The sequence below is a fragment of the Trichechus manatus genome, unplaced genomic scaffold, assembly GCF_000243295.1.
Source record: "Trichechus manatus latirostris isolate Lorelei unplaced genomic scaffold, TriManLat1.0 scaffold00010, whole genome shotgun sequence".
NCBI lineage: Eukaryota > Metazoa > Chordata > Mammalia > Sirenia > Trichechidae > Trichechus > Trichechus manatus.
In genome coordinates this window covers 3672143-3699080 of record NW_004443946.1, presented here as the reverse complement: position 1 = coordinate 3699080, position 26938 = coordinate 3672143, and the positions used below count along the sequence as shown (strand labels likewise).

Genomic DNA, 26938 nt, shown 5'->3' with positions numbered 1-26938 from the left:
TATATGGGATCTAATTGAAAATAACAACTTGAAAGATTAGATGGGAACCTTGGGGAACAGTGAATTTATGTTAATGAGGAAGGAACAATTCAGAAAAGAAGGGTAAGAATTCCTTCACAACACGAAGAATGTAATCAATGTCATGAAATGGTACATGTAGAGTAGAGTTGGTGTATGTTTTGCTAGTATATTCTCAACAACAATAACAAAATAAAATTAAAAAAAGAAGACCCTATGGAACACAGTTCTCTGACACACATGGGGGCATCATGAGTCGGAATCATCTTGACAGCAACTGTTTTTTGTTTTGTATTTAAGTCTCCTGCTTCCCAGATCCTGTGTGTCTTTGCCATGGGCTGTACTGAATTGACACAATTCACATGTTCTGGTTCTCTCATTTTCTAGGTTTCACACTGAACATCCCATTCCATATTTTTTGTTCACACATTTAAAAAATTTTTTGACATTATTGCGGATATGACTACTGCATTGTTTTATTTCCAGTGACGTCTTGATTAGGTCTCCACCCGTTCTTTATCCTCTTTTTACTCTGGAAGACTTCCTCTCTCTTCAGATAGCTTATCTCATCCATTGAGCATCGGTTATAACAATTCAACTCACAGTTTTGCTACGGTCGAAATTTTCTGATTTCAGTAAATAAAATAAAAGGAATATAACTTCACTTTTAGAAGTTTCAGGATTTTGCAACTCTGAGAAATATTATGAAAATTAATCCTAATAGTACAATGTATAGTGTAGAGACCCAAACTGTATATGCTGATATGCCTGACAAATTTAGATTTTCTTTGTTACGTGTTATTTCAAAATCTCTGATAATATTTTTCTTGTACTTTTTCTCTTTCTTCTAAAAGTGGAAAGTAAAGAAAATTTCTGGTTAATTGGGGTTCTAGATAGTAGGACACGGATGAAGCAAGACTGAATGCCCTTCTAACTTAGTTGAAAAAGTATATGGAATCTCATCTGGGTCTTGCATCTATAAATGAATGTTTCAGGGAGACAGTGCCAACAATGAAAGGAAAAACTATTGTTACATATATTTATCTTTATTGTAGTGCTACTGAAAGGAATTTAATGATTTTAGTCTAAAGGTTAGTTCAAAGGTAATAACTTCCTGGAATTCACTGTAGTTAAAAGATGCTCTAGAAATATACTGCAGAATATTTTTTTCTGTGAGTGACCGACATGAGCTTGATTTCCACTGAGAATTCTCAGTCTCATGGATTAACTCATATGGTCCTCGACTTTTTTCTACTTGCATTTAGATGACAGTGGTTTTTCTGCTCCTGCCTGAAGTTCTTCTGAGCCCATTTCAGGCAGGACCTCTGAAGTTGACAACTTGTTGTTGATCCATGTGCATTTAGACCATGTAGTAGTACATACAGATAAGGAGCCCTGGTGGCACAGTGGTTAAGCACTCGGCTGCTAACCAAAATGTCGGCAGTTCCAGCCTGCCAGCTGCTCTGTGGGAGAAAGATGTGGCGCTCTGTTTAATTACGATTACAGCCTTGGAAACCCTATGGGGCAGTTCTACTCTGTCCTAAGGGTTCCTATGAGTTGGAATTGATTCAAAGGCAAGGGATTTGGTTTCAGTGGGTTTAGTAGCACAGGTGGTGTGCTAAGAAGTTACCCTGTTTCTTCCTTTCCTCATTGTCTCTCTCTGTCCCTGTTCCTGACCTCTGCAGATGTTGATGAATGCTCGGAAAACAGATGTCACCCCGCAGCTACCTGCTATAATACCCCTGGTTCCTTCTCCTGCCGTTGCCAACCTGGATATCGTGGGGATGGATTTCAGTGCACACCTGGTAAGGTTTGGGCACATAAAACTCCCGAGGTTTTTAATAGTTTTCTGCAGGACTTTGGCCCAATCTTGTTTTATTCAGGTTTGAGGCCTTAGTTAGTAGATTTTCCAAGCTTTAGAATTTTCCACAGTTACCTCTTGCTGTCTAGTTTACAGATAAAATGAAAGGGGTGGAGAGCAGTTGCCATGGAGTTGATTCCAACTCATGGTAACCCCCTGTGTTGCAAAGTAGAACTGTGCTCCATGGGGTTTTCAAGGCTGTGATCTTTCAGAAGCAGATCACCAGGCCTTTCTTCCAGGACACCTCTGGGTGGGTTTAAATCACCAACCTTTTGGTTAGTAGTCAAGTGCTTACCTCTACCACCCAAGACTCCTGGGTTTATTGATACCAGTTTTACTGAAGTTCACTAGTTATCAGCATTCTTAGAGGCCTGAAGTATGACCCATTCATCATCTTATCTCCTTTGCCTTGATGAGTACAAGTTAGGTGATTGAGGTGAAGTACTGAGGTGAAGTATTGAGTATTACTAAACAGGAGCTGTATACACTAGGGAGCCAGAAGGAAGCACCTGTGGTGACTGCTGTAGGGGAACTTGGCCAGCACAGTGTAGTTGAGTGACCACCATTGACATGGAACTTTTCAGATTTAAACTCTGGACCTCCAGGAATGAATGGGGTCTTACTTGTTTTCTCCAAAGTCTCTGGCGAGAAACTGTGGGTTGCTCTTCATTTTACCCAGATAGCAATAGGACTCTGAGGGCTGAGAGAGAGGCTGCTTTACTACTTACAGTCAACTAGGGTAACGTGTGAAAATTGGGGAGAAACTAGATAGATAGTGGCAGAGATAAAATGAAAATCCAGGACTCCAAAGTCCCAGGGCATTGCTATTTTTCCCATGTCATGCTATCTTCCAATTATAGACACAAAATTCTTAGCACAGGAGGTTGGCTGGTGAAAATGAACAGGTTGCAGCGCCTTTTATTTCTCCTTTTGTCTCCTTCTGCCGTGGACCCTGAAGACTCTGTCTCAGAACTGAAACCCTGTGAACACCAGCAGCGCTATGTCCAGGCACAATCTGCCTATCCTGGGTCCCCGCTCCACATCCCTCAGTGCGATGAGCAGGGCAACTTCCGGCCCCTGCAGTGTCATGGCAGCACAGGATTCTGTTGGTGCATTGACCAAGGTGGTCATGAAATCCCTGGCACCCGGACTCCCCCTGGCTCCACCCCGCCTCACTGCGGAGCACCAGGTGAGACAACCAGGAATCTTGTTCCAGCTTAGGCCTTGGGTTCCAAAGCAGAATGGCATTGATTGTGGGGTAGGTTATAATCCTTTCCCAGACTATGCAGACTCAGGGCCATTCAGCATCCTTCCACAGCCTTCTTTCTCCTGTTGTTGTTAGTTGCCATTGAGCTGGCTCTGACTCATGATGACCCCATATACAACAGAATAAAATGTTGCCTGGTCCTATGCCATATTCATGATCATTGGTATGGCCATTGTTGTGGCCACTGTGTATTTTGACTGCCTTCCAACCTAGGGTGCTGATCTTCCAGTACTATACCGGACAATGTTTTGTTGTGATCCATAGCATTTTCATTGGCAAGTTTTCAGAAGTAGATTGCCAGACTTTTCTTCCTGGTCTGTTTTAGTCTGGAAGTTCGTTCTGCTGATACCTGTCTACCATGGGTGACACTGCTGGTATTGGAAATACTAATGGCATAGCTTCCAGCATCATAGCAACATCCCAGCCACCACAGTATGACAAACTGACAGATGGGTGGTGGCTCCTTCCTCCTAGGAAGTGTATTTGCACAAATACATACACATTCATATTATAGAGATACATAGACATACACGCATAACATTTAATCTCTGTTATACACCAGATTCCATCTTAGACCCTTACGTAGTACAAGACTGAATGTTTAGTGTGTACGTAAGGCTGAGGACACTGCCCTGGATCGGTTATGGTAGCTTAGAGCTAGAGGATCTTGCCAGACTAGGCTTTTGTCCAGAAGGAAAACTGCCTTCCTATATAACTACCTCCCTTAACTGTGCCTTCTGAATTGCAGGAAACAGTCTAAAGGGTGTGTTAATATCAATAGGAAAAATAAGTATGACACTTGTAAGTGGATCCAACCAGTTTGCTCTAACCTGATAACCCTAGTCCACTCTAGTCTAGCCCAAGATGTCAACCGGTTGTCACTTTTGCCCCAACTACCTTCAGAAGAGACCCAGGGATCTGTTGCATTAGGTCCCAGGATCTGAGATGCTGATGATGAGCATGTCTGTTACCATCTGAGCCCTCCTCACCCATGTGGGACAAGGTTATGAAGTGCTTCCAGCTTATGCCAACAGTAGGCTTCTGCTTCATGCTGTCATGAATCTGAATTGTTCAGACATGAGAAGAACTTTATATTAATACAGAAGAACTTTATTATGAAGAGCATGGCATTGATTTGGTACTATTTTAGCCAAAATGATTCCTACATCCATTTTTACTATTGAGAAAGGGCTATAAATATTGGTCTTTGCTTTTAACATAGGAAATAATCCTTTCAATAGTGTTAATTGCTGTGGCCAGGACTTTAGTGTTCCTAAGACCCGTATAGGTAAAAATTGGTAATGATTTATCTAGATACAGATACTTTTATTCCCACAGTGATACTCCTGGTTCTTCTCTGTCCTCATATTTTGGAAAAAGATCCTACAGGAACAAAAAAAGAGTACAGATAAATCCTGTTTCATTCATGCTTTCTTTTCTTTAAAAAAGTCTTGGTTCTAACTCCAACTGAGATTTGAAGAAATCAGATGGCTGGGAGGTGCCTTAAGAGAACAGCTTAGAATTCTATTACATGTATTAAGACAAGCATGTGTGAAGTACAATGACTCAAAAGAGAGCCAAGAGACTGAGAAGTTAATAACTAAAATGAGGATGTGTTCTTTTGTGCAGACTCTTTCCCATGGACCCAGACTTCTCTCTTGGCTGGTGCTGTATTGGCCTTGGCTGCCATTTCTGATCTTTCATCTGCATAACTAGGTCAGCTTGAAGGAGAGAACACTCTGTGCCCAAGATTCCAAAAATTTAAACCCTGGTTGTCTTAGTCATCTAGTGCTGCTATAACAGAAATACCACAAGTAAATAGCTTTAACAAACAAATTTATTTTCTCATAGTTTAGGAGGCTAGAAGTCTGAATTCAGGACGCTGGCTCAAGGCGAAGGCTTTCTTTCTCTGTCAGCTCTGGAGGACGGTCCTTGTCTCTTCAGCTTCTGCTTTCTGGTTCTTTAGGAGATCTCCATGTGGCTTGGCATCTAGCTTACCCCATCTCTGCTTCTCTGGCTTGCTTGTTTAGTCTCTTTTATATCTCTAAAGAGATTGACTCAAGACACACCATATACAAATCCCACCTCATTAATATAGCAAAGACAGCCCATTCCCAAATGGGATTATAACCACAGGCATAGAGGTTAGGAATTACAACACTTATTTTGGGGGGACATAATTCAACCCATGACATTCCACCCCTTGGCCCCTCAAAATTCATGTCCTTCCCACATGCAAAACACATTTACCCCATCACATCATATCAAAAGTCTTAAATCAATTCCAAGTTCAAAATCTCATCTTCTGAATCATCTAAATTAAATATGGGTGAGAGTTTAGGTTTATTCCATCCTGCAGCAAAATTTCTTTTCAGCCGTGAACCTGTGAAATCTATATTACAAATTATCTGTTTCCAAAGTACAATGGTGGAACAAGCACAAGGCAGACATTTCCATTACAAATGGGAGAAATTGGGGGGAAAGAAGGGATAATGGGCACCAAGCAAGTCCAAAACCCAGCAGAACAATTTACATTAGCTCTCAAGGCTTGAAAATAATCCTCTGTTCTCTGAGACCATCTGGGCAATGGCCCTGCCCTTGAGACTCTGGACTTTGGCCATATCCTCTGGATTCTGGGTGGAGGCCTCTTGGCCCTGGGCTTCAACTCTGCCTTCCAGGCCCTCTGGAATGGCAACTCTGTTCCCTTCGCTCTAGGTGGCCCCATTCTCCTAGTGCATCTGAGGGTGACCCCACCCCCTTGGCCCTGGCAAGCCTTGTTCTTCTGCCCCTTGGACATGGCAGTCCCACCCCCTCAGCTTTTAGTGGTGGCCCCATCCCTCTGGTACACTTTAATGGCAGTGCCACACTCTGGAACCAAGTTGGCAAAGATCTGACTCTTTAAAATGTAGGAGCCTGTGGCCCCACCCTTTGAAACCAAGAAGGCCCTGCTTCCCATGCTCCTTCCAACAGTTCTGCTGATCTCTGAGCTGCTCCAGGGATGGTCCTTTTCTTGAGGATAACAGCTGTAGCTCCTTTGGCCTGTTTCCTGCCTATAGAATTCCAAGAGGCAGAAAACATTCTTTCTTTCAATTCTTTCTCTGTCCCCTTCAGTCTAAGCTGATGGGTTTTCTGCTGTGGTAGTTGGTTATACCCGTCAGTCATGGGCTTAATTTCTTTAACAAAAGATTGTGTAGTCACAACCTTGAAGAACATCTAGGACATGTATCCTTAGTTTGTACAACAGAATTTTCTAAATCTTTAAGTTCTGCTTTCATTTTGCACCGTGCATTTTTAAGTGCTATCTCTTTCCTCTTGAATTTTACTATAAGCAGCAAGGAGAAACCACACAGCTCCTTTAAGATCTTGCTTAGAAATCTCATCAGCCAGATATCCAAGTTCATCACTTACAAGTTCTACCTTCCACCAAACATTTGAACAAGTTCAGACAAGTTCTTTGCCACTGCATAAAAAGCATCACCCTTCTTCCGTTGTCTAATCACATGTTCATCATTTTCTTTTAAAGCCTCATCAGAAGCACATTCAACAACCGCATTTCTAGCAACATTCTCTTGTTGCCATATGTATTCTCTAAAATGATAGAGACTTTCTCTGTAGCTCTCCTTGCTTCCTTTTGAGTCCTCACCAGAATTTCCTTTGGTGTCCATAATTCTACCAATGTATCTTCAAGGCAATCTAGACTTTTCCTATTAGGCACCTTAAAACTCTTCCAGTCTCTACCCATTACTTAATTCCAAAACTGCTTCCACATTTTAGGTATCTGTTAGAACAGCACCCCACTCTTCTGGTACCAAATTCTGTCTTAGTTATCTAGTGCCGCTATGACAGAAATACCACAAGTGGATGGCTTTAACAAACAGAAATTTATTTTCTCACAGTTTAGGAAGCTAGAAATCCAAATTCAGAGTGCTGGCTCTAGGGGAAGACTTTCTCTCTCTGTCAGCTCTGGAGAAAGATCCTTGTCTCTTCAGCTTCTGCTTCCTGGTTTCTTGGAGATCTCCATGTGGCTTGGCATCTATCTCACCTCATCTCTGCTTCTCTGGCTTGCTTGTTTAATCTCTGTTATATCTTAAAAGAGATTGACCCAAGACATAATCTACACTTGCCCTGCCTCATTAACATAACAAAGAAAACCCCTTCCCAAATGAGATGATAACCACAGGCATAGAGGATTGGAATTAGAACACATGTTTTTGGGGGACACAATTCAATCCATAACACTTGCCAACCAGAAGCAGAAGAATAATAAATCCATGAATGGGCTGTAAACTAAATAACTTCAAATAGTAAGGAATGAGAGGGATTCTCATGTGTACGTGATTTGAAGCACTTATTTCGCAGAAGTTGACTCTGCTGTGTGTCTGCATCCCAAACAAATAGCTCTGCCTAGGTGAGTGGTCCCTTAAACCAAGAATGAGTCCTCTGAGTTGGCAGTGTGGGATTGGGTGGTGTTGGAAGCTTCTCCAGTGAACCCCACCTTTGGTTCGATGGCTAGTTTTTGAAGAAGTGACATTTCTCTCTCTGGGTTCCCTGTGACACATTTGGGTAAGATAGTCAGGGTCCTACCTTCTCCATGAGGTACTAAAGAGGGTCATGAGATAGAGTGGCTCCTGTCAAACAAGGAGAGTCTTGGAATTGAACTAGATGAGTTTGATCTCTGAGGATTTTATTCACCATCTTCCTGATTTCTAAGAGAAATTGTAGGTGCATGGACCCAATTGTAATGTTTCCAGCTTTTCCTTTGAAGCCATTGGAGGGTTTTGAGGAAAGGAGTGACATGAAATGATTTAGTGTTTTAAAGGGACCGTTCTGGTTGCTGGTTGACCTTGCACTGGGGGGTGAGGAGGAGGGTAGAAGCAGGGAAACCAGTGGGGAGGCTATTGCAGTAATTCCAGTATGAGATGATGGGGCTTTGACCAGGGTGATAGGGGTGGAGGTGGCAAGACATGAAGATATTCTGACTGTATTTTGGAAGTAGAGCTGACAGGATTTTTTGACATATCAGATGTGGATAGTGAGAGAAAGAGAGGTACCAAGGATGAGTCCAAGGTTTGGGGCCTGAGCAATAAAACAGTAGAGGTACAGTTTACTAGTGTGGAAATGACTGGGGGTAGCAGGTTTGATGGGGAAAGCAAAGGCCCAGTTTTTGTTAGTTGTACTCTGAGATTCCTATTACATATCCAAATGGTGATGTTAAGTAGATTCTTATGAGTCTGGAGCCCATAGGCTTCGAGCTGTAGGAATTAAAAAGGATGGAGAAGCACCTCTTCTTATTTTTTTTCAAATTTTATTTATTTTGTTGTTGTTGTTAAGAATATACACAACAAAACATACACCAATTCAACAGTTTCTACATGTACAATTCAGTGACATTGATTACATTCTTTGAGTTGTGCAACCATTCTCACCCTTCTTTTCTGAGTGTTCCTCCCCCATTAACATACACTCACTGCCCCTAAGGTTCCTATGTAATCTTTCAAGTTGCTGTTGTCAATTTGATCCCACACAGGTAGCTCTTAAAACAGCACAACGCTTAAGATAGACATTTTTTTTACTAGTTCAGCTACAACTATTGTTTGGTTTCAAGAAGACCTCAGGGGCTTTTTTTGGTTTAAGGTTTAAAGATTATCTCAGGGCAGTACTTTCAGGGATTCCTTTAGCCTCCACGGCTCCAGAAAGAAGCACCTCTTTTTATTTAAGGTCCTGAGGTAATACTGTCATAAATGGATGGAAAAGCTTTTCCAACAGAGGCTGCAACAGATTCATGTGCAGGGTGGGGCAGGCCCTTGATCGCCCTGCAGAAGCAGCCTGGGCAAAAACTGCAGGTGGCTAAACTGCTCTGCCTGAGAAGCTCACAGGAGTTAAAATGTGGTGGTGAGCTGGGAAGGAGGGGTGGGAGGATGCTGGAGAAAGGAGAGGCAGAGGAGTGAGGCAGGAGGCTGGAGCCAACAGAAAAAGTTTTGGCTTTGAGATCGTTTCATAGCCAGGCAGCCAGAGGACTTCTAGAAATGGAGTCAGTCAGTTTTAAGTTGTTTGTACCGTCTCTGCTAGGTGTGCACACACACGTGCATGCACACACACATACATACACACACTACACCACAGTTTTATTTTTACTCAATATATTTTTCCAGTGGACAGATACTGAGGGTCATACAAGTAGGGCGTTCAGTAAATATTTCCTAAGGCACACACTGGCCAGTCCCAAGATAACCCTCTCAGAAGCAAGTTCTGGAGCAGAAGCAAGTAGGAATAAATAATTGCCTTTGAGTGTCATGTAGGCCACTGGGTCCCCAAGGAAAGTCTGCACAAGTGCTCTGTGAGCAGAGGCCAACCTGGGCCTCAGTGGGATGGCCCCTGTGGGTCTCTGCCCCTTCCCAGACCACGTGAGCCCTGCGCCCCTGATCTCAGCTCCACTTGGTCTTTCCTTATGTGGCTGGGCCTTGAGGACAAATCTTCCTGGCCTGGGAGTCAGGAACATCAAGACAACCCCTTCTCCTGAACTGGAAGAGAACTTCTCGAAGCACATGTGCTGCCCTGGCCCAGCATCCAGGGGCTGGCTGAACCCTCTGTTAGCAGATGCTAGGGGAGGGCGGCCAGGTGTGGGGACCTTGAGCGTACATGCTGCATGCTATCCTTGGCCCACAATCAAAGGCTTTTCCTCTCTGTCTGCTCAGAGCCCACCCAGAGGCCCCAGACTGTCTGTGAGCGCTGGAGGGTGAGCCTGCTGGAGCACTACGGTGGCACGGCCCGCGATGACCAGTATGTGCCCCAGTGCGACGACCTAGGCCAGTTCATCCCCCTACAGTGCCATGGGAAGAGTGACTTCTGCTGGTGTGTGGATAAAGAAGGCAGAGAGGTGGAGGGCACCCGCTCCCAGCCAGGCACCACCCCTGCATGTAAGCACCCTGGCCAGCCCTTGCTCACCTTAGCTGCCTCTGAGGGCTTATTCTGTAGGAGAGCTGCCTGTTGTGGGCAAAGGTGGGGAAGTGAGGGGCTGTGTTAATTTATAATCTGGTCCACCCAAGATCCCAATTTGGATGTAATGTTTGGTTTTGTTATTAGCAGTTTCTGTAATTAGAACATCTGGAATCCAATTCAACATGTGATTACTACTCCCTTTTCCCAGCCCAGGGCAAAAGGGGACATGTGTCACCCTGGGGCCCCAAAGAGTAGCTGATACAGTACTGGCTCTGGTTTTTCCCTTTTAAAAAAACAAAACAAAACAAAAAAATAAAATAAAAACTGCTTTGTTCAGAGGGAAGTCTTTCGTTGCTTTCCTCCTTAGTAATTGGCAGTGATTTACATAATTGATCCTTCAAAAAAAAAAAAAAACCCTAAAAATTAGAATTTCATTTTAAGAACATCTGGAGCACATCTGTCTAGGGTGAAGAACTTTTGATGTTCTTAGAGACTCTGGTATGTGGGAAAGTCATTTTTCTCCCCTGCCCTGCCCTTGTTTCCTTTCCTCACCCATCCTCACATCCTCTTACTCTTTATGGCAGGTATACCCACGGTTGCTCCACCCACGGTCCGGCCGACCCCCCGCCCTGATGTGACCCTTCCCTCCGTGAGCACCTTCCTGCTCTATGCCCAGGGCCAGCAGATCGGCCACTTGCCCCTCAACGGGACCAGGCTTCAGAAGGACGCGGCCAAGACCCTGCTGTCACTGCATGTAAAGTGGATTCCTCCTTTGTGGCAGGGCCGAGGCGGGGCTTCCAGAAGGCCTAGTGCAGGCCACCTCTCAGGGCAAGGGGCTGGGTGGAGGGAAGGCTTGAAGGGTTTCTTGGCTGCAGTCCATCTTTATGGGCCTGCCCCTACCCCTGCAGAAAGTGGTGCGCTCTGTGGCTGGGAGTCATCTCTGACTGACCAAGTCTGTTGTGTCCAGCTGGTTCACAGGGTTTCAGATATATGGAAAGGGAATTCCAGGCTTGTCAGGATATGGAGGCAGGATGGTGATCCAAGGAAGAATTGACAAGATCTTAACCAAAGTCCCCAGGGTTCTCTCCTTGCCAGAGACATCAATTTCCACAGAGATTGTGGAAATCAAAACTGCAGAAACCGTCTTTCTGTGGTTTCTGTGATCAGATGATAAACCCCAAGTGGAAATCAATTAATCAAAAATCAGTTAATGATTGCTCTACTGTTGCAATCCCCTCTCCTCCCATTTTGTTCTGTCTCTGTGATAGGGCCTCTTTCCTTACTTGCTCTGACTCCTCTATAGAGGAAGGTTTGGGGAGAGTCTGAGGCTGGGAGAGGACTGAGCTTTCCCTGAGGGATGGATGCTTGCTGCTTCCTGAACCAGCAGCCTCTGTTGCCACTACACTTTAGAGAAAGGGATTTCTTCTTTAGAATGAATAAAAGAGAAGGGGGCTGGCCCAAAGGCATCCCACTGACACTTACAGTGGATTATCCTTCGATTCTATTTCCCAGCTTCATGCTCCAAACCAAACCAAACCCTTTGCTGTCAAGTCAATTCTGACTCATAGTGACCCTACAGAACAGAGTAGAACTGCCCCATAGGGTTTCCAAGGAGCAGCTGGTAGATTCGAATTGCTGACCGTTTTTGGTTAGCAGGCGAGCTCTTAACTACTGCACCACAAGGGCTCCAACTTCATGCTCCAGGTGCTTGTTAATCCATGAGAAAGAACAGCACAGTGTTCATGTTTGTATTTACTTCTGCTAACGAACTAACTCCTTACCTGGTTCCAAAAAGTTTATAAGCAGCCAATGCTCACAAAAAGATGTGTTCTTTCTTCTTAAGATTTGAGGTTTCCGCCCCCCACCAGCAAACACTAACGTGTTATTTTGTAAAAGTTTCTCTAGAAGAGTTAGAAAGTAAGAAATTGCTGTCACCTCAGGCTAACCATCTTTCTATTATAGCCAAGTCAGATGGCTTAACTTCATTTCTGAAAGTGCCCCTGATGGGGTGGGGTAGTGGTGGTGGAACTGACAGAGAAATGGGACATGGGTTATAAGTACATATTGGAAAAATGTACTTAAACTGGGATTTTTTTTCCTCCAAGGAATTTTGAACTCATTACTTGGGTTAATGAATCCCATGATTCCCTGGGTTAATGGAGTCACATGGATGGACCCTCTTGCCTGGGACAACTCACTTTTTAATCCTAATTTTCAAGTAAAATTGTAATTGACCTCTGGATCCCCCCATATAAACTGCCCACTTTTCCACAGGAGTCAAATCCTGCTTCGTATAGTGTTTCTTGTGCTGAGTACGCTCCCAGAGGCATAAGTTGAGCCTGGCCCCAGGGGCTATGTTAGGCAGGGAGGGAGCTGGCACAACCTTGGGGACAGCCAGATTGCCTCTTCATGTTGGCTTTGCACATCTGCTGGGCTGGAAGAAGAATGAAGCAGTTGTGGAAAGATCAGACTCAGCGTTTTCACAAAGACTGTCATTTATTTAGAACTTCTCTGCAATAAGGAGGGGGAGACCTCTAGCCAGAGGTTGGGAGACTGCCATTCCCCAGTTCCTTAACCCATCAAATTATAGACTTTCTTTTATACAAGAGTACAACCTAAGTTGTATAAGAGGCAGAAGTAGGGGTAAGGGTGATTGCACCTTAGGTAGAGGAGAGCTCTCATCACGCACAGGAGTGGGGAGAGTTGATTTTGTTTGCGCATGTTGGCAAACTTTAGAAAGGCTCTTTCAAAAAGGTACTGGTTCTAAGACCAGAAGAACTAGATGGTGTCCAGCTGCCACCAATTACCGCCCTGACAGGGAACACAAAAGAGAGTCCCTGATGGAGCATGAGAAAAGTGAGGTGCAGAACTCAAATTCTAGTAAAAAGACCAGACTTAATGGTCTGACTGAGACTGGTGGATCCCCAGAAAATGTGGCCCCCAGATTCTCTTGTAACCCAGAACTAAAACCATTTCCAAGGCCAACTCTTCAGGCAAAGACTGGACTGTGGGACATAAAATGATACTTGTGAAGAGTGTGCTTCTTAGCTCAAGTAGATACAGGAGACTAAATGGGCAGCTCCTGTCCAGAGGTGAGATGAGAAGGCAGAGATGGTCAGGAGCTGGTTGAATGGATGTGGGAAATCAGGGGTGGAAAGGAGGAGTGTGCTGTCACAGTATAGGGAGAGTAATTAGGGTCACATAATAATGTATGTATAAATTTTTATATGAGAGACTAACTTGAATTGTAAACTTTCACTTAAAGTACAATTTAAAAAAAAAAAGGTGCTGGTAACATTTGAAAGTGGTCAGTTTTTGCACAGTAAAATATTAAGGGCTTATTTTGCTGAGGGAGCCCTGGTGGTGCAGGTTAAAAACTCAGCTGCTAACCAAAAGGTCAGCAATTCGAATCCACCAGCTGCTCCTTGGAAACCCTATGGGGCAGTTCTACTCCGTCCTGTAGGGTTGCTATGAGTTGGAAGGGCAACAGGTTTTATTTTACTGCGATTAACTTTTGTCCTTTAATCACTGAAGGGGCTGATTTTTTTTTTTTTTTCATGTAATCACTTTTAACTGCCAACAGTAATAGCACTTACTGAGGTCTTATTGTATACTAATTACTGACTAGGGCACTTGACAAGCATTGATGTTAGTAATTCTCACAACAACCATATGAAATAGGTACTGTTATTACCCTCATTTTGCATATGAAGAAATCAAAGTTTAGAGAGGTTATGTACCCAAAGTCACACAGCTAGTAAGTGGCCAAGCCTGGCTTTGAGCCTAGGAAACCAGCCTCCATAATCCACATGTCAAACACTCTGCTTGGCTGCCCACAAGACCATAGTGCAGGGTTGCTCACTGCAGCTGTGCATGAGCTAGGCAGCTGAGCATAAACTTGGAGGACATTCAAGGAGTCCTAATTCTTCCAATTCTATGTTTTGGTCCATGAAGGGTTCCATAGTCGTAGGAATTGACTATGACTGCAGGGAGAGAATGGTGTACTGGACAGATGTTGCAGGACGAACAATCAGCCGCGCCAGCCTGGAACCAGGAGCAGAGCCCGAGACGATCATTAACACAGGTTAGCAGCTTCACAAAACAAATCTGCATCTCATTTGATTCTACTAAATTGAAGTTACTTGTCTATTTTATGCTGAAGTCTCACCTCTCTTTTCATCCAAACAAAAAAAGGTTGCTGTTGAGTCAGTTCTGGCTCAGGGTGGCCCTGTGTGTCAAGAGTAAAACTGCTCCTTAGGGTTTTCAATGGCTGATTTTTCGGTAATAGATCCCCAGGCTTTTCTTCTGAGGTAAATCTGGGTGGACTGGAACCTCCAAACTTTTGGTTAGAAGCCGAGCACATTAACCTTTTGCACCACCCAGGGAAGTTAAGTTCTATGCGAGTTACTTTATCGAGCTGTACAAGACTAGCCCCTCGGTAAACAAAGATATTTATACATAAGGAATGAGGTGATGGAAGACCTCTGGGCTTCTCATAAGAAAGGGCTTGAAGTAAGAATTCCGGATGTGGCAACAGTTTATGCTGCCTGTTCCCAGTACTGTGGCTGCCTAGTGCCATCAGGCTGGTAGGTCAGCTAGTCTCGAAGAAACTAGAGACGGCAGAAAAAATAACAAAAGGATCTGTTTCTCTATTAACCTGGTTCTTGGGACTTAGGCACTCTCAGGACTTTTTTTTTTTTTTTAAGGTATTTCAACATAGTGTATCTCTCTGCTTCACGTTTACCCTTCATACCCCGCAAATGCTCTAGTCCTGCCTTTGTTCTATTTTCAGGTCTGATAAGCCCTGAAGGGCTTGCCATCGACCACTTCCGTAGAACCATGTACTGGACGGACAGTGGACTGGATAAGATAGAGAGTGCCAAGCTGGATGGCTCTGAGCGCAGGGTCCTCTTCCACACGGATCTGGTGAATCCCCGAGCCATCACTGTGGACCCAATCAGAGGGTCAGCTGGCCTTTCCTAATTCTCCTGTTAGCTGTAGACTCCTGAATGGAAGCCCTTGGATTTAAAATGCAGTATGGGGAGGGTCAGAACAAGAGAGTAAAAGTTCAAACTTATTAGTTTAACAAATACTTATTGGTATCTACTAGGTGCCAGGCACTGTTCTAGGCAAAGACAAGGTCTGTGTTTTCATGGAGCTTTTATTCTATTAGGAGGAAGTAAGAGTAAATTAACAAATAAACTAACAAGAAAAATATTAGACTGTGACATGGCATGTAGAGAATTCAGATAGTGTTGTGAGTGACTGGGGCTACTTGGTCAGATTATCAGGCAAGGCCTCTCTGAGGAGCCAACACTTAAACTGGAAGGGAAATGGATCTCTTTCAGCAACACATTTGAGAACCATAGTGTCGAAGCTACTTTACCTCTAAGGTTTACCTCCATTAGACAGAATAATTAGACATCCAATGCCAGAGACACCAGTTCTTTGGCAAGTGGGACTCTTTACAGGGTAGTTCCCAACACAACACCTAGTTTGCCTCAGAGTAAGTGAGCAAGGGCACCCGAGAGAGAAGGCACAGTCTTTTTGAAGCCTAATATTGGAAATGACATCCCATTACCTCTGCCACATTCTATTTGCTAAAAGCTAGTCACTAAATCTGGCCCACACTCAAGGGGATTCCTTAAGTATGTGGCGCTGCTTACCACAGGCTATCTAGCTATTCTTTACAATCTTGATTTTTAATTTATCCACAGCAACTTGTACTGGACAGACTGGAATCGAGAAGCTCCTAAAATTGAAACATCTTCTTTAAATGGAGAAAACAGAAGAATTTTGGTGAATAAAGACATTGGGCTACCCAATGGTTTAACATTTGACCCCTTCTCTAAACTGCTCTGCTGGGCAGATGCAGGTAATACTACAGATCAAATGCAAATAGATAACTCTTAACTACAGTAGGTGTTAGCACCAGACAGATTTTACTACAAGAGCAAATCCCACCATTTAGATCGTTTGGCTTAAATTTATGACAGTACAGCAGGTAATCTATTCCTTTGTTTGGTCTGTAAACTTTTATTTAAAGAACATTTTGTAATAATTCTTATAATGAACTTTGTGGGGTTTGGGGTGAGTTGAATTAGCCAGTTAAGTTTGAAGGCTAGGCTAGTACTATTTCCAACTCATTTTTGTACTGCTTTGCCCTGTTAACAAGAGGTTATCCTTTTCCTCCTTTTTTTTTGCTAGTGTTATAATTTACTCATAAATATGTTACTTTACTATGACAGCTACTGTGCTGCTATGCCGAGAACATTATTTAAAAAATGATGTGGTAGGATGGCTTCCTTCAGTAATAAATTTGGGTTGCTTATACCTAAGTTATTTACTTCTGTCATGTGCTTTTCATTCTTAGCACAACTGAAAGGATACTGTATGTCTAGTTCTATACTAAAGAATATGAAAAAGCCTCTTCATGAATAATTTATAGTCCAAATGAGCATTTACACTTGTCTAAAACAAGTTAGTCTTTTAAAATATTTGAACTTTAAATCAGGACTCCATGAGAAATGTGAAACTTGTAAATTCTTGAATGTTGAACTATTATAATTTTTTTCAAAACTACTTTGTTTGCACTGGCCAAACTACATTGGAAAATATGAGCCACGTTACCATTTTTTTTTCCCCCAATCTAGAAAATAATATTCTTTTAAAAATATTTAGATTTTGGTAAAAAGGCTGCCATAGCTACTATACATTGCTTATAAGGACAAGTATTTACCTCGATGTTGTTTACAATTTATGAGCTAAGTAAGAATTGATATATAAATTAGAAAAAATGCTTCTATGGTCTGCTTTGGGAGAAAACTTAGCCAGATTTCAGTAAATTCAGTCCTTTCTTCCAAAAAAGAATTAAGAGTTTGAATGCTGTTAAACACTTGAATGCTATCGAACAAAACTGGGGACTAGTAACAGGAAATTTTAGTTGCTAATTTTTATGACTGCAATGGGAGTGAAATACCGTTTCCTATTCTACCTACTTTCCTCTGAGAAGCCATCTACCTGCAAAGGAGCTCCCCGCCCCCCACCTCCATGGCATAAAAGGCTCTCATTTTCCCTTTGCTGTTTTTAAAAGGAACCAAAAGACTGGAGTGTACACTACCTGATGGAACTGGACGGCGTGTCATTCAAGACAACCTCAACTACCCCTTCAGCATTGTTAGCTATGCAGATCACTTCTACCACACAGACTGGAGGAGGTGAGCCCAGCCCTCACGCTCGGGACTGAAAAGGCAAACTGTTCCGGAGGACGCACCAGCTGTTCTACCAAAATTCAATAAGTGACTTTCCTAATTAAGGCCTCTACAGAGGTTTTCATTTCATTCTCTTCATTAATAGCTGGCATCCTTCAAGTATTCCTTCTTTTAAAGTCATGGTTTTACTTCATACAGAAATTTAACAGTATTGCTCACATGTAGCTTGAAGTAATGAACTAAAAAGGAAGTGCATTAACCTAAATCTGATCTTCAGAAAATAAAAAGACTACCCCCTTAAGTGGTACCATGACGTATATTATACAGTTTAAGCTTTTTCATTCTCTTTATAACATTGTGGTCATATTAATTATCCACCTGGAAAACTAAGGAATACTGTAATTTAGACTAAGTTCTCAAATAAGGAACTGGAGATATTTAAAATAATAATACATATGCCTTGTCCCCTTCCACCATTTCACCTTGAATTCTGAGTTAATTGGTTTGGCATGAAGCCCAGGCGTCAGTACTTCTAAAAGATTCTGAAGTGATTCTGTAAAAAAAAAAAACAAAAAAAACGTGGTGGCAGAAGCATCTGACCTCCTCTTAACTTCACAAGGGGGAAGGAATATCAAAATCAACAGCCAAAGGCTGATTCCTGAGGTGGAGGTCAAACATACTTCCACCCTCCATCCTTTTTACTAATTTTGACATCAGCCGTCCCTCCCAAGGCACTATTTCCCTGCTGGTTCGATAATTCCTTGCAATGGCCACACACAACTCACAGACCACTCACTCACAGTTATAGGGTTTATTGGGGAAGTAACAGGTTACAATTCAGGATACAGTTCTTCGATCAGGACAGCCTCTTCTCAACTGTGACCACAGGCAGGCCTCTCTCTGGCCCTTATCCCCTTGGCCTAGCCTCTGCCCTGCTCAGTTAAGTGTTACGAAGCTTTTAAGCTCTGCCAATTAAGTGCCTGGAGGCACCCCACTCGCCCAGCAAGCCTCCTGTCCGAAGGCACTCAGCTTTCTCGCTCTGTGGGCCGGGAGCCTTCTCCTAACAGTTGCCTGCTTCTGCTGTTGCCATTTCTCTGCCATTGCTTCTCAGGTGTTACAGCTGTCTCCTGGGTCTAGGAGGGTCTCAGCACAGGGATCCCAGGTCTAAAGGACATGCTCTGCTCCCATCTCTTCTTTTTGATAGTAGTCAAGTTCCCCTCTGTTCTGGAATTGGCTTTTTTTTTTTAAGCCAAACTGACCAATCCCTTCGTTATGAGTTCCACAGACCTTATTTGAATGGTCCCACCCCCACAAGAGTGCCATACACCTTATCAGTAAGCTGTCTAATCCCTTGGTGAGCCACAAGCACCTTATCTGAATAGTCTCAACCAATATTTTGGTGAGAGTTGTAAAACCATGGCTAGAAAGACCATAAAAAACTGATCCATTGCACACAGATTCTAACATGCAGCAAGCGTTGAGGACCACTGATTTAGATAAATGGTTCTCAAACTTTAGTGTGCATCAGAACTACCCAGAGTACATGTTAAAACACAGATTACATGGAATTTCTGATTCAGCAGTTCTGGGGTGGGGCCAAGGAATTTGCATTTCTAACAAATTCCCAGGTGATGTTGGTTTGGGGATCACTTTGAGAACCAATGATTTAGACAAATCCTCTGTGTCTACATGAATCAAAATTCATTAGGTTAAATTAACTTTAAAAATGTATTCTAGAGGGCTGGCAACGATTTTCTCTATTAAAACTGTTTTTATCAAACCTCTGAAATTTGTTTAAAGAGTTACAAACTCACTCTTCCTTTGTTACCAGGGATGGTGTTATATCAGTAAATAAAGACAGTGGCCAGTTTACAGATGAGTATCTCCCAGAGCAGCGATCACATCTCTATGGGATAACTGCAGTCTACCCCTACTGCCCAACAGGTAATGAATATTCTTCAGGGTACTCCTTTGGGTTAGCAGGGCGGGGAAGGAATGTATCTGATTACCCCTGGACCCAGAGACTGGCTGTTGCTACTGGCACGGCCACCATTGCCTTCTCTCCACCACCAGTGAGAACCAGCTTGAGCTGAAACAGTTAATGGCAAACATGGGTGGGGGGGGCAGTCTGATGACCTTAAGTTACCTAACTTGATTACACACAAATAAAAACGGTCAGCATATTGGGATATTTCCCTTTTAAAAGATTTGTTATTGCAACCCTGGGTTACAAAATACTCATTGACTCCCCACCCCCACCCCCTATGCCTCTATTCTCCCCTTACAGGAAGAAAGTAAATGCACATTCTGAAGGAGGACTTGGAGTTTACAATCAGAATCTTGACCCTAATGTTTATTGCAAACACTAAAAGGTGAAGAAAGCGAAAGAGGAATTGGCCATTAGAAATTCCTGGACATAGAACAAGATGAACATTTTTAGTGCAAAAAGACTAAGTGTATTTTGTGAAAAGTTTATACCTCAGTCTTTACTACTGTATTTTTTAAAACGAACATTGCTATTGCTAGTTAAAAAAAAAAGCTAACAAATTTTAATTGTTGCTTGTTAAAGCAACTTCTTCATAAGCATTTATATCATATTTAAAGGTCAAATCCACTCAACTAAGAACCAGTTAGAGTATATTAAGACTCTAAATGATTTTTGCTATGGATTCTTTTTGGCTAAAAGATTAAAGCACACGTAATCAGTGTAAAAATACAATCCTAAAGATCACAAGCCTTGATGTAGTTAGAGAAGGCTCCATAGAATGGATGGGAAAGAGCCAACTTATTTATAGTTTCCCAACAAAAAGTTCTAAGTTGTTTTTTTTTTTTTTTTTTTTTACCTCTGCATCAGTGCATTTCTATTTATATTAAAAGGTGCTAAAATGATTCAATTTGTATTTTCTGAGCCTGTGCCTCTACAGAATTACTCACAGAAAAATACTACATTTATAAATGCCAAAGATATAACAGTTCTCAAGTTTTCTAGATTACTCCAATAAAATATTTTAAGTTTTCCTATGACTTGAGGATCTGTATGTCTCTGTGACAAAGTTGGGGGTTGACATGTACCTTAACCACAAAGGGGGAAACAAATTAATCATAGCAACACATAGTCCAAAAAAAAAAAAAAAAAATCCACTTTCCCAAACTTTATTAAAGAAAAAAAAGCAATGATGGTAAATCCTAGAACATAGTCAATTTTCTGGGATTCTTCCCTCGAAAATGTGACATTTGATTTCCAAACACATGCCAGAAGTGTACATAGTTCCCAATTGTACTAAGTAGGTGAGAGGCTGAAATCTTAAAATGTTCATCTTCCAACTTTTCCCAGTCTGTGGTCTGTCTTTGGATCTGCAATAATTGCCTGAACAGCTACTATGGCTTCATTAATTTTTGTCTGTAGCTCTCTGAGCTCTTCTATATGCAGCAATCGCAGAATTTGAGCAGCTTCATTAAGAACTGCATCTGTTTTACAACAAAAGAACACTGCATTAATAATTTTTTTAAATTTAAGGTTATTTATTCATTTATTCCCACCAAATATGCAAAAGTCTATAAAAATAGTTTGAATTAATCAAAGCAAAATCACTTACCTCCTGTGTCAAAACCAAGACTATGCTTGTCTAAAGCAACAGGTAAGCCCTTAAAAAAAAAAAAAAGACAATATGAGACTATTTATAGTTAAGAATAACATTCTCCTCTCATTTGAAACTGTGAAAAACAGCGCACTATTCTGTTGTTTTAACCCTTTTAGCTGCAGTGGCAAGGGGACTAAGAATTCTTTGTTTAAATCTGCTTTGTGGTGAGTGGTTTTCCTCCTACAACCAATTAGGAAAGAATGGCCCTTAACCATCTGGCAAGCACCATAACCAATCTAGTCTTTTAGACTAGGCCTATAAAGCCCTTTTGCAGCAGTGCTTTGTCACTACCACTATGGAAAGAGGGTTCAGCAGAGCTGCTGCTGGCCCATTTTAGCTACAGGAAGCAGTGTACAGGGCAAATGGAATAGGACTACTTTTAATATTATTTTCCCCAAGCAAGTTTATGTCTGAGCACATTAAATTCTGTCTTTACAAACTGGACAAAGCTATTTAAAATACATGCAACTTTTTTCTTTCCAGTTAGCATGCTGTTTACCAGATTACCTATATATAATTTATTTTTCAATAGTTCATTTGAAACAGTCAAGGAAAATGAATAGAAACTAAACCATTTAGAGCCAACTAGTCGGCACCTATACACAGACATACAAAAGACTGTGACTTTGATGATGCCAAGGTGTACAGACTTCACAGTAATTATCAAATAAGGACAAGCAGTCTGGACTTTCTGCTGATTATACAATATAAAACCATTACCATTAAAAAAAACTACCTATAATTTCAATGTTACAACTTCTAAGCTGTCACTAGTCAAATGCTTTGGTATTCTTGCCAAATCTATTAATGCAGATCTCATTAATTTAAAATAGCTGAAAATAAGGTATACAAATGAAGCAACAAATGTATATGAAAATACAGTGAGTAAAATTAAAGAGTAGAATTTTACTGAGTGGCCTTCTAGTCATTCTAGTACCAGAGGCTCCAATTTTTACCTTTGTCTGCCAACAGACCACCAAAAAACAGCTAGGCCTAAAAATTGCCATATACTGCAAATACTAGCTATGAACGGTTATAAATAAGAACACTAAACTGTAAGAGCCCAACTGTATTATTATATATATTATTATATATATTATCTTTTGACATGACTTGAAAATTAAATTTTATTTTGAAAACAAAAGCAAAGAGATTCAGCTATGCCTTCATCAGTACTGCCTTACAAACCAAAGGCACAGTTTTGCTGAATGAATGATTTTATTATACCACAACAATTTACTGTCTGTTCTACAGTGTGGGTGAAATAAGCTGATCTTTAATCCAATTTCCAGTGTCCTGATCCATACATAATTAATAAGCCAGTAAGAACCTTTAAAAGAAGACTAAGTGCTTTTCAGAGGCAACTGCATTGCCCTGGCATTAGTAACCCTTTAAGGCTGTTGCGCCTGGCTAAGGAGTCAGAGGACAGAAGGCATTGTTTAGGGTGGGATGCGGTTGGGAGGCAAAAAAGAGGAACTGGAATTCAGAATGGTGGCTGTGCAGAGGCCCTCACTGCAGCATCTACGCAGCAGGAGAGGGGCATTATCAGACACCTATAGCTGCTGATGCTAACCCCCGGGGACATTCTCTGCACTGCTCCACAGTCTATGAAACTATGAGGACACTTAGATTTCTGGTTCTGTAAATCTAAAAACCCCCTTTCCCCCAAAAAGTATTGTTTTTTATCTAACGGAAAGACGGCCATGGTGTAATGTTTTTTCAGCCTACAAAGCAAGACTGAAAGATGATAATGCTTCAGCCTTCTGCACCCCGAACCCTAGAGACCATTCTAGTACAGCCCTCTCTCCTTTACATGGGCTGATCTACTAAGCTCATCCAGACCTCCGCACATGGACCCTTGCCCCCACCTGCCATGATAAGAGCATAGTTCTTGAATCAGACTGCCTGAGCGCAATACTTATCAACTGGGTGACCTCAGGCAAGTTACTTTCTTATAATCACTTATGCCTGGAAATAGAATAAAATGAGAGGAAGAGAATCAATTCCTCTGAAAACACAAAAAAAGCAAGGACAGAATTTAGGCTGAAGGAGAAGAAAATATATGAGGAACAAAGTGAAGGTGTGTTGTTTTCAGCAACGAGTTAAAACGACCCATTAAGTTTCACAAAGACAAATGCCTTCAAATAAACTTCAACTGGGCATGTGCCGTGGTTTGTACTGGCAGACTGTGGAGTAGCAAAGATATGAAGTGAGAACAAAAAAAAAAAACACCTCCAGCAATTAGATACATCCTGGAACTCCTGCCAAAATTTCAACTTGCTTAAGAACTAAATTCAATCCTATCAAAGTAAGCTATTTTTTCTCTGGGCTATTCTAACATAGAATGAATATTTTAAGCTGCAAAATTTAAGCTATACATGCAAAGTTTAAACCCATAGCAATATCAGAAAAAATGATCATTAATAGTTCATTTATAATTTATAAAAACATACATACCTCTTTTGTTTGATTTGCTTTAGCAACTGCATCCTGTGTCAAGCGCTCCTGAACCAAAATGCGAATTGCCTATGACACCCAAAAATATTGTTTTTACTTTTTAAAAACTGTTTGTCATCCTTTTCTTCTGAGTCAGAAGAATAAAGTTGTTTAGTTTGATGAAGTCAGAATTACCTACTTCATTAACAAACCCTCCAATAAATTTTTAAAAAAATCTACATTTTCACTTTTAATATTTAATAAGAGATGCTCATGACAACTAACGTTTTTGCATAGACAATACAGGTGTATAGTACAAAATCTTAAAAATAGAGGAAACATGGTAAAAAGTAGGTTTCCTTCCCAATCCCAAGCCTCAGTCATCCAATCTGTCTCCAGAAGAACCACCGTTACCAGATTCCTGTGCATCCTTAAAAGACTGACATTACAAGCATGCACACACATGCACGCTTTTACCATAAAGGACAGCATGTCATACAAACTTTTCTGTGTATTGCTTCTTTTTTTTTTTACTCAACTGTAGTAAAGTGTTTTCAGACCTTTCAAAGGACACTATTAAAAAAACAATTACTATGGCATTTCATTATGGAAGATGCACGTGCATCCATACACACCCCAAGTTATGGGTTGATTTGTGTCCCCCAAGAAATATGGCCAAGTTCTAACCTCCAGTACTTGTGAAATGTGACCTTATTTGGAAATAGCATCTTTGCAAATGTAATTCATTAACATGAGGTCATGCTTGAGTAAAGTGTGCCCTAATCTGACCGGTGTCCTTGTAAAAAGAAGAAACACAGCCCACCATGTGAAGACAGAGGCAGAGACTGGAGGGATGCATCTAAAAGGTAAAGAACCCCAAGGATTGCTGGCCATCACCAGAAGCTAGGAGAGAAGCCTGGAACAGATTCTCCCTCAGAGCTCTCAGAATGAACCAACGCTGCAGATACCCTGGTTTCAACTTTTAGCCTCAAGAACTGTGAGAATAAATTTGTTGTTTTAAGCCACCCAGTTTGTGGTACTTTGTTATAGCAGACCTAGGAAACTAATACACCCCAAAAGCAAGATTTTTTTTCAGGAAATTTAAATTAGCAGGATGACAATTACAACTCAAAAGTGAGTGTGAAAACTTAAAAAAAATTTTTTAATTAAAATAATATAAACAAACCAAATGCTATGTATTTGAAAAGACTAATCAAACCAATCTTAAATAGTAATAAACAGTCTGGTTGCCAAACAGTTAAATATTCTCATTCTTACACTTGGCAAACCTAAGAGGTTTTCTATATTATCGTGTATTATTTGAATGCCTCTTAAAATAACTCGAAGGACAAACATGCAGCTAGGATTAGATTTTTTATAAAGCTTTTCCATTGTAGTTGATTTACACTTTTTCCCATTGGGTTTTCAAAGTCTAACAAAGGCACCCCAACTATGCTATGCATTGTCTGTTTCTCCTCTCACATAGTTTATAATTAAAGCTGACGTGATCACTGAAGAGCTGTTCCAAGGAAATTTACATAATTGAGTAAGGAACAAGCCTTTGAAAGAGCTAAATTTCACTAAAAATAACTTTTTTGTCTCTTGGCATCCCATCTGGGGTCAAGAAAATCCAAATTAACACTCAGATATAGCATAAAGAATTATAACAATCTAGGAATAGTCCTTCTCTTGTTAAAAGTGCCATTTAATACAATTCTAAGACGTAAAATAAATTATGGCTTAATCTCTTCTAGGTATTACCAAAAAAAAAAAACAAAACTCATAGCAACTTTATAGGACAGAGTAGAACTGCTCCATAGGGTTTCCAAGGCTGTAGATCTTCACAGAAGCAGACTGCCGCATCTTTCTTCTGTGGAGTGGCTGGTGGGTTCAAACCGCCAACCTTATGGTCAGCAGCTGAGCACTTTAAACACTGCAGTACAGTGAAATTTATTCAACTTATTGCATGGTTTAGAGACTTTCACATGCACACACCAAAAAACCAAACTTGCTGCTGTCAAGTTGATTCCTACTCATGGCGAGTAGAACCACAGGACAGAGTAGAACTGCCCCATAAGGTTTCCAAGGCTGTAAATCTTTATGGAAGCAGACTGCCAGATCTTTCTTCCGTGGATCCACAGGTGGTTTTGAACCACTGAACTTTGGTTAGCAGCCAAACACTTCACCACCACGCCATCAGGACTCCTTAAATGAACAAGGTCAAGTCAAAAGCTCTTTAATCTTTCATAAAGGCAGTAATAATTAATTTCTAAAATAAATTCCAAGTCTGCGATCTTAACTCCCCCACCTCCCAGCCCCACTGCACTTACACAATTACTAGGTATAAATCTGGAGTATGAGTATATTTTATCTCCCTCAGAATAAGATACTCACCAAATAAATGTAAAGAGACCTCTTTTAGACTATTTAGCTCCCTGAAATAGAGGTGAACTGAGTGGCCTAAGATAGAGGACTCAGAAAATAGAAAACTTCTTTACTCAAAGAGATATGAGGGTGTATATTATTGACCAAATTTACTGCTAATAATTTGGCATCTTCTACCATCTTAATGAATATAGACTATGAATCCTTAAAAGGACTGACTACACAGAACTGGGGTAGTGCAGGAAAAAGAATGGACCGCAGGGTCAGAGTGCCTAGATTAAAATCCTGGCTCTATCATTTTCTGTGTCACCTTGGACGTTATTTATCTATCCTCTTTATCTACATGTAGGTATACACACACACCTTATGCACATATATATTTACATGTGTAACGATCATATATTTTTACATTAACATATAAACACAGCTATTAGTGCCTACCTCAAGGATTATTGAGAAGATTAAACGAGATAATCTTTGCAAAGAATTCAACACAGTGGCAGGCACACAGTATTTAGCTCCTTGATATTAGTTATTATTATTAAACAATCTAAAAACAGATGAAACAATTAAATCTGTTTTATATCCCACGTTTCTCTATTTTAGTCATTCAATCATTAATTTAAATACTAGAGTTAATTTTTAGAAAAATGAAGAGATTTTCCTATACGCACAGTTTCTGTCAAGAATGAAAAATATGAAACTCACCTTCAACATTACCAGGTAATCATCATGACGCTGAATCTGAAGAAGGTTAGCCAAAGCCATTACACCGGCCTTAAAATCAGGATTATTTACTATAAAAGATTAAAAACAACAAAACACACACAAAAAAAACTTATAGCTCTGCAAACTTACATAATTACAGCCATATGTTTGTGAACACACAAACTTAAAAAAACATTTTTAATTTCCCAGTATGACAACAAATTTCTAATTTTTAAAACTGCTGCTGCTAAGAGAAAATAACATAAAGCAGTGTAGAGCATCCACATGGTGAGATCAACGGTTTTCCTGTTAATTTCATCAGTCAAATTGAACAATCTAGTAAATAATTTAATTCACATTAGGTTTATCCTATAAATTTTTATGCAAGGCCCATTTATGCTGTACTTTTAATTAACATTTCTTCCCAGGGCAATTAATTTTATTTTTTTTATTATTTTTTTTTTTTTAAATA

The 26938-nt window shown here is 40.9% G+C and overlaps 2 protein-coding genes across 2 annotated transcripts in view; one reads left to right on the top strand and one right to left on the bottom strand.

Moving 5' to 3' along the window:
* The window catches only part of NID2 (nidogen 2), a 74902-nt gene extending 55327 nt beyond the window's left edge, over window positions 1-19575 (top strand). Inside the window, exons 13-21 of the mRNA XM_004371089.2 lie at window positions 1704-1823; window positions 2838-3068; window positions 9842-10063; window positions 10670-10839; window positions 14040-14169; window positions 14878-15049; window positions 15803-15960; window positions 17179-17302; window positions 19128-19575. Of these exons, the coding sequence (XP_004371146.1) occupies window positions 1704-1823; window positions 2838-3068; window positions 9842-10063; window positions 10670-10839; window positions 14040-14169; window positions 14878-15049; window positions 15803-15960; window positions 17179-17302; window positions 19128-19389 (1589 nt within the window). The 3' untranslated portion in view covers window positions 19390-19575. The remainder of the gene's footprint in view (window positions 1-1703; window positions 1824-2837; window positions 3069-9841; window positions 10064-10669; window positions 10840-14039; window positions 14170-14877; window positions 15050-15802; window positions 15961-17178; window positions 17303-19127) is intronic.
* Window positions 19576-20427: 852 nt separating this feature from the next.
* The window catches only part of RTRAF (RNA transcription, translation and transport factor), a 17245-nt gene continuing 10734 nt past the window's right edge, over window positions 20428-26938 (bottom strand). The window contains exons 5-8 of the mRNA XM_004370863.1: window positions 26467-26555; window positions 23395-23463; window positions 20893-20941; window positions 20428-20764 (exon numbers count right to left, since the gene is read on the bottom strand). Of these exons, the coding sequence (XP_004370920.1) occupies window positions 20610-20764; window positions 20893-20941; window positions 23395-23463; window positions 26467-26555 (362 nt within the window). The 3' untranslated portion in view covers window positions 20428-20609. The remainder of the gene's footprint in view (window positions 20765-20892; window positions 20942-23394; window positions 23464-26466; window positions 26556-26938) is intronic.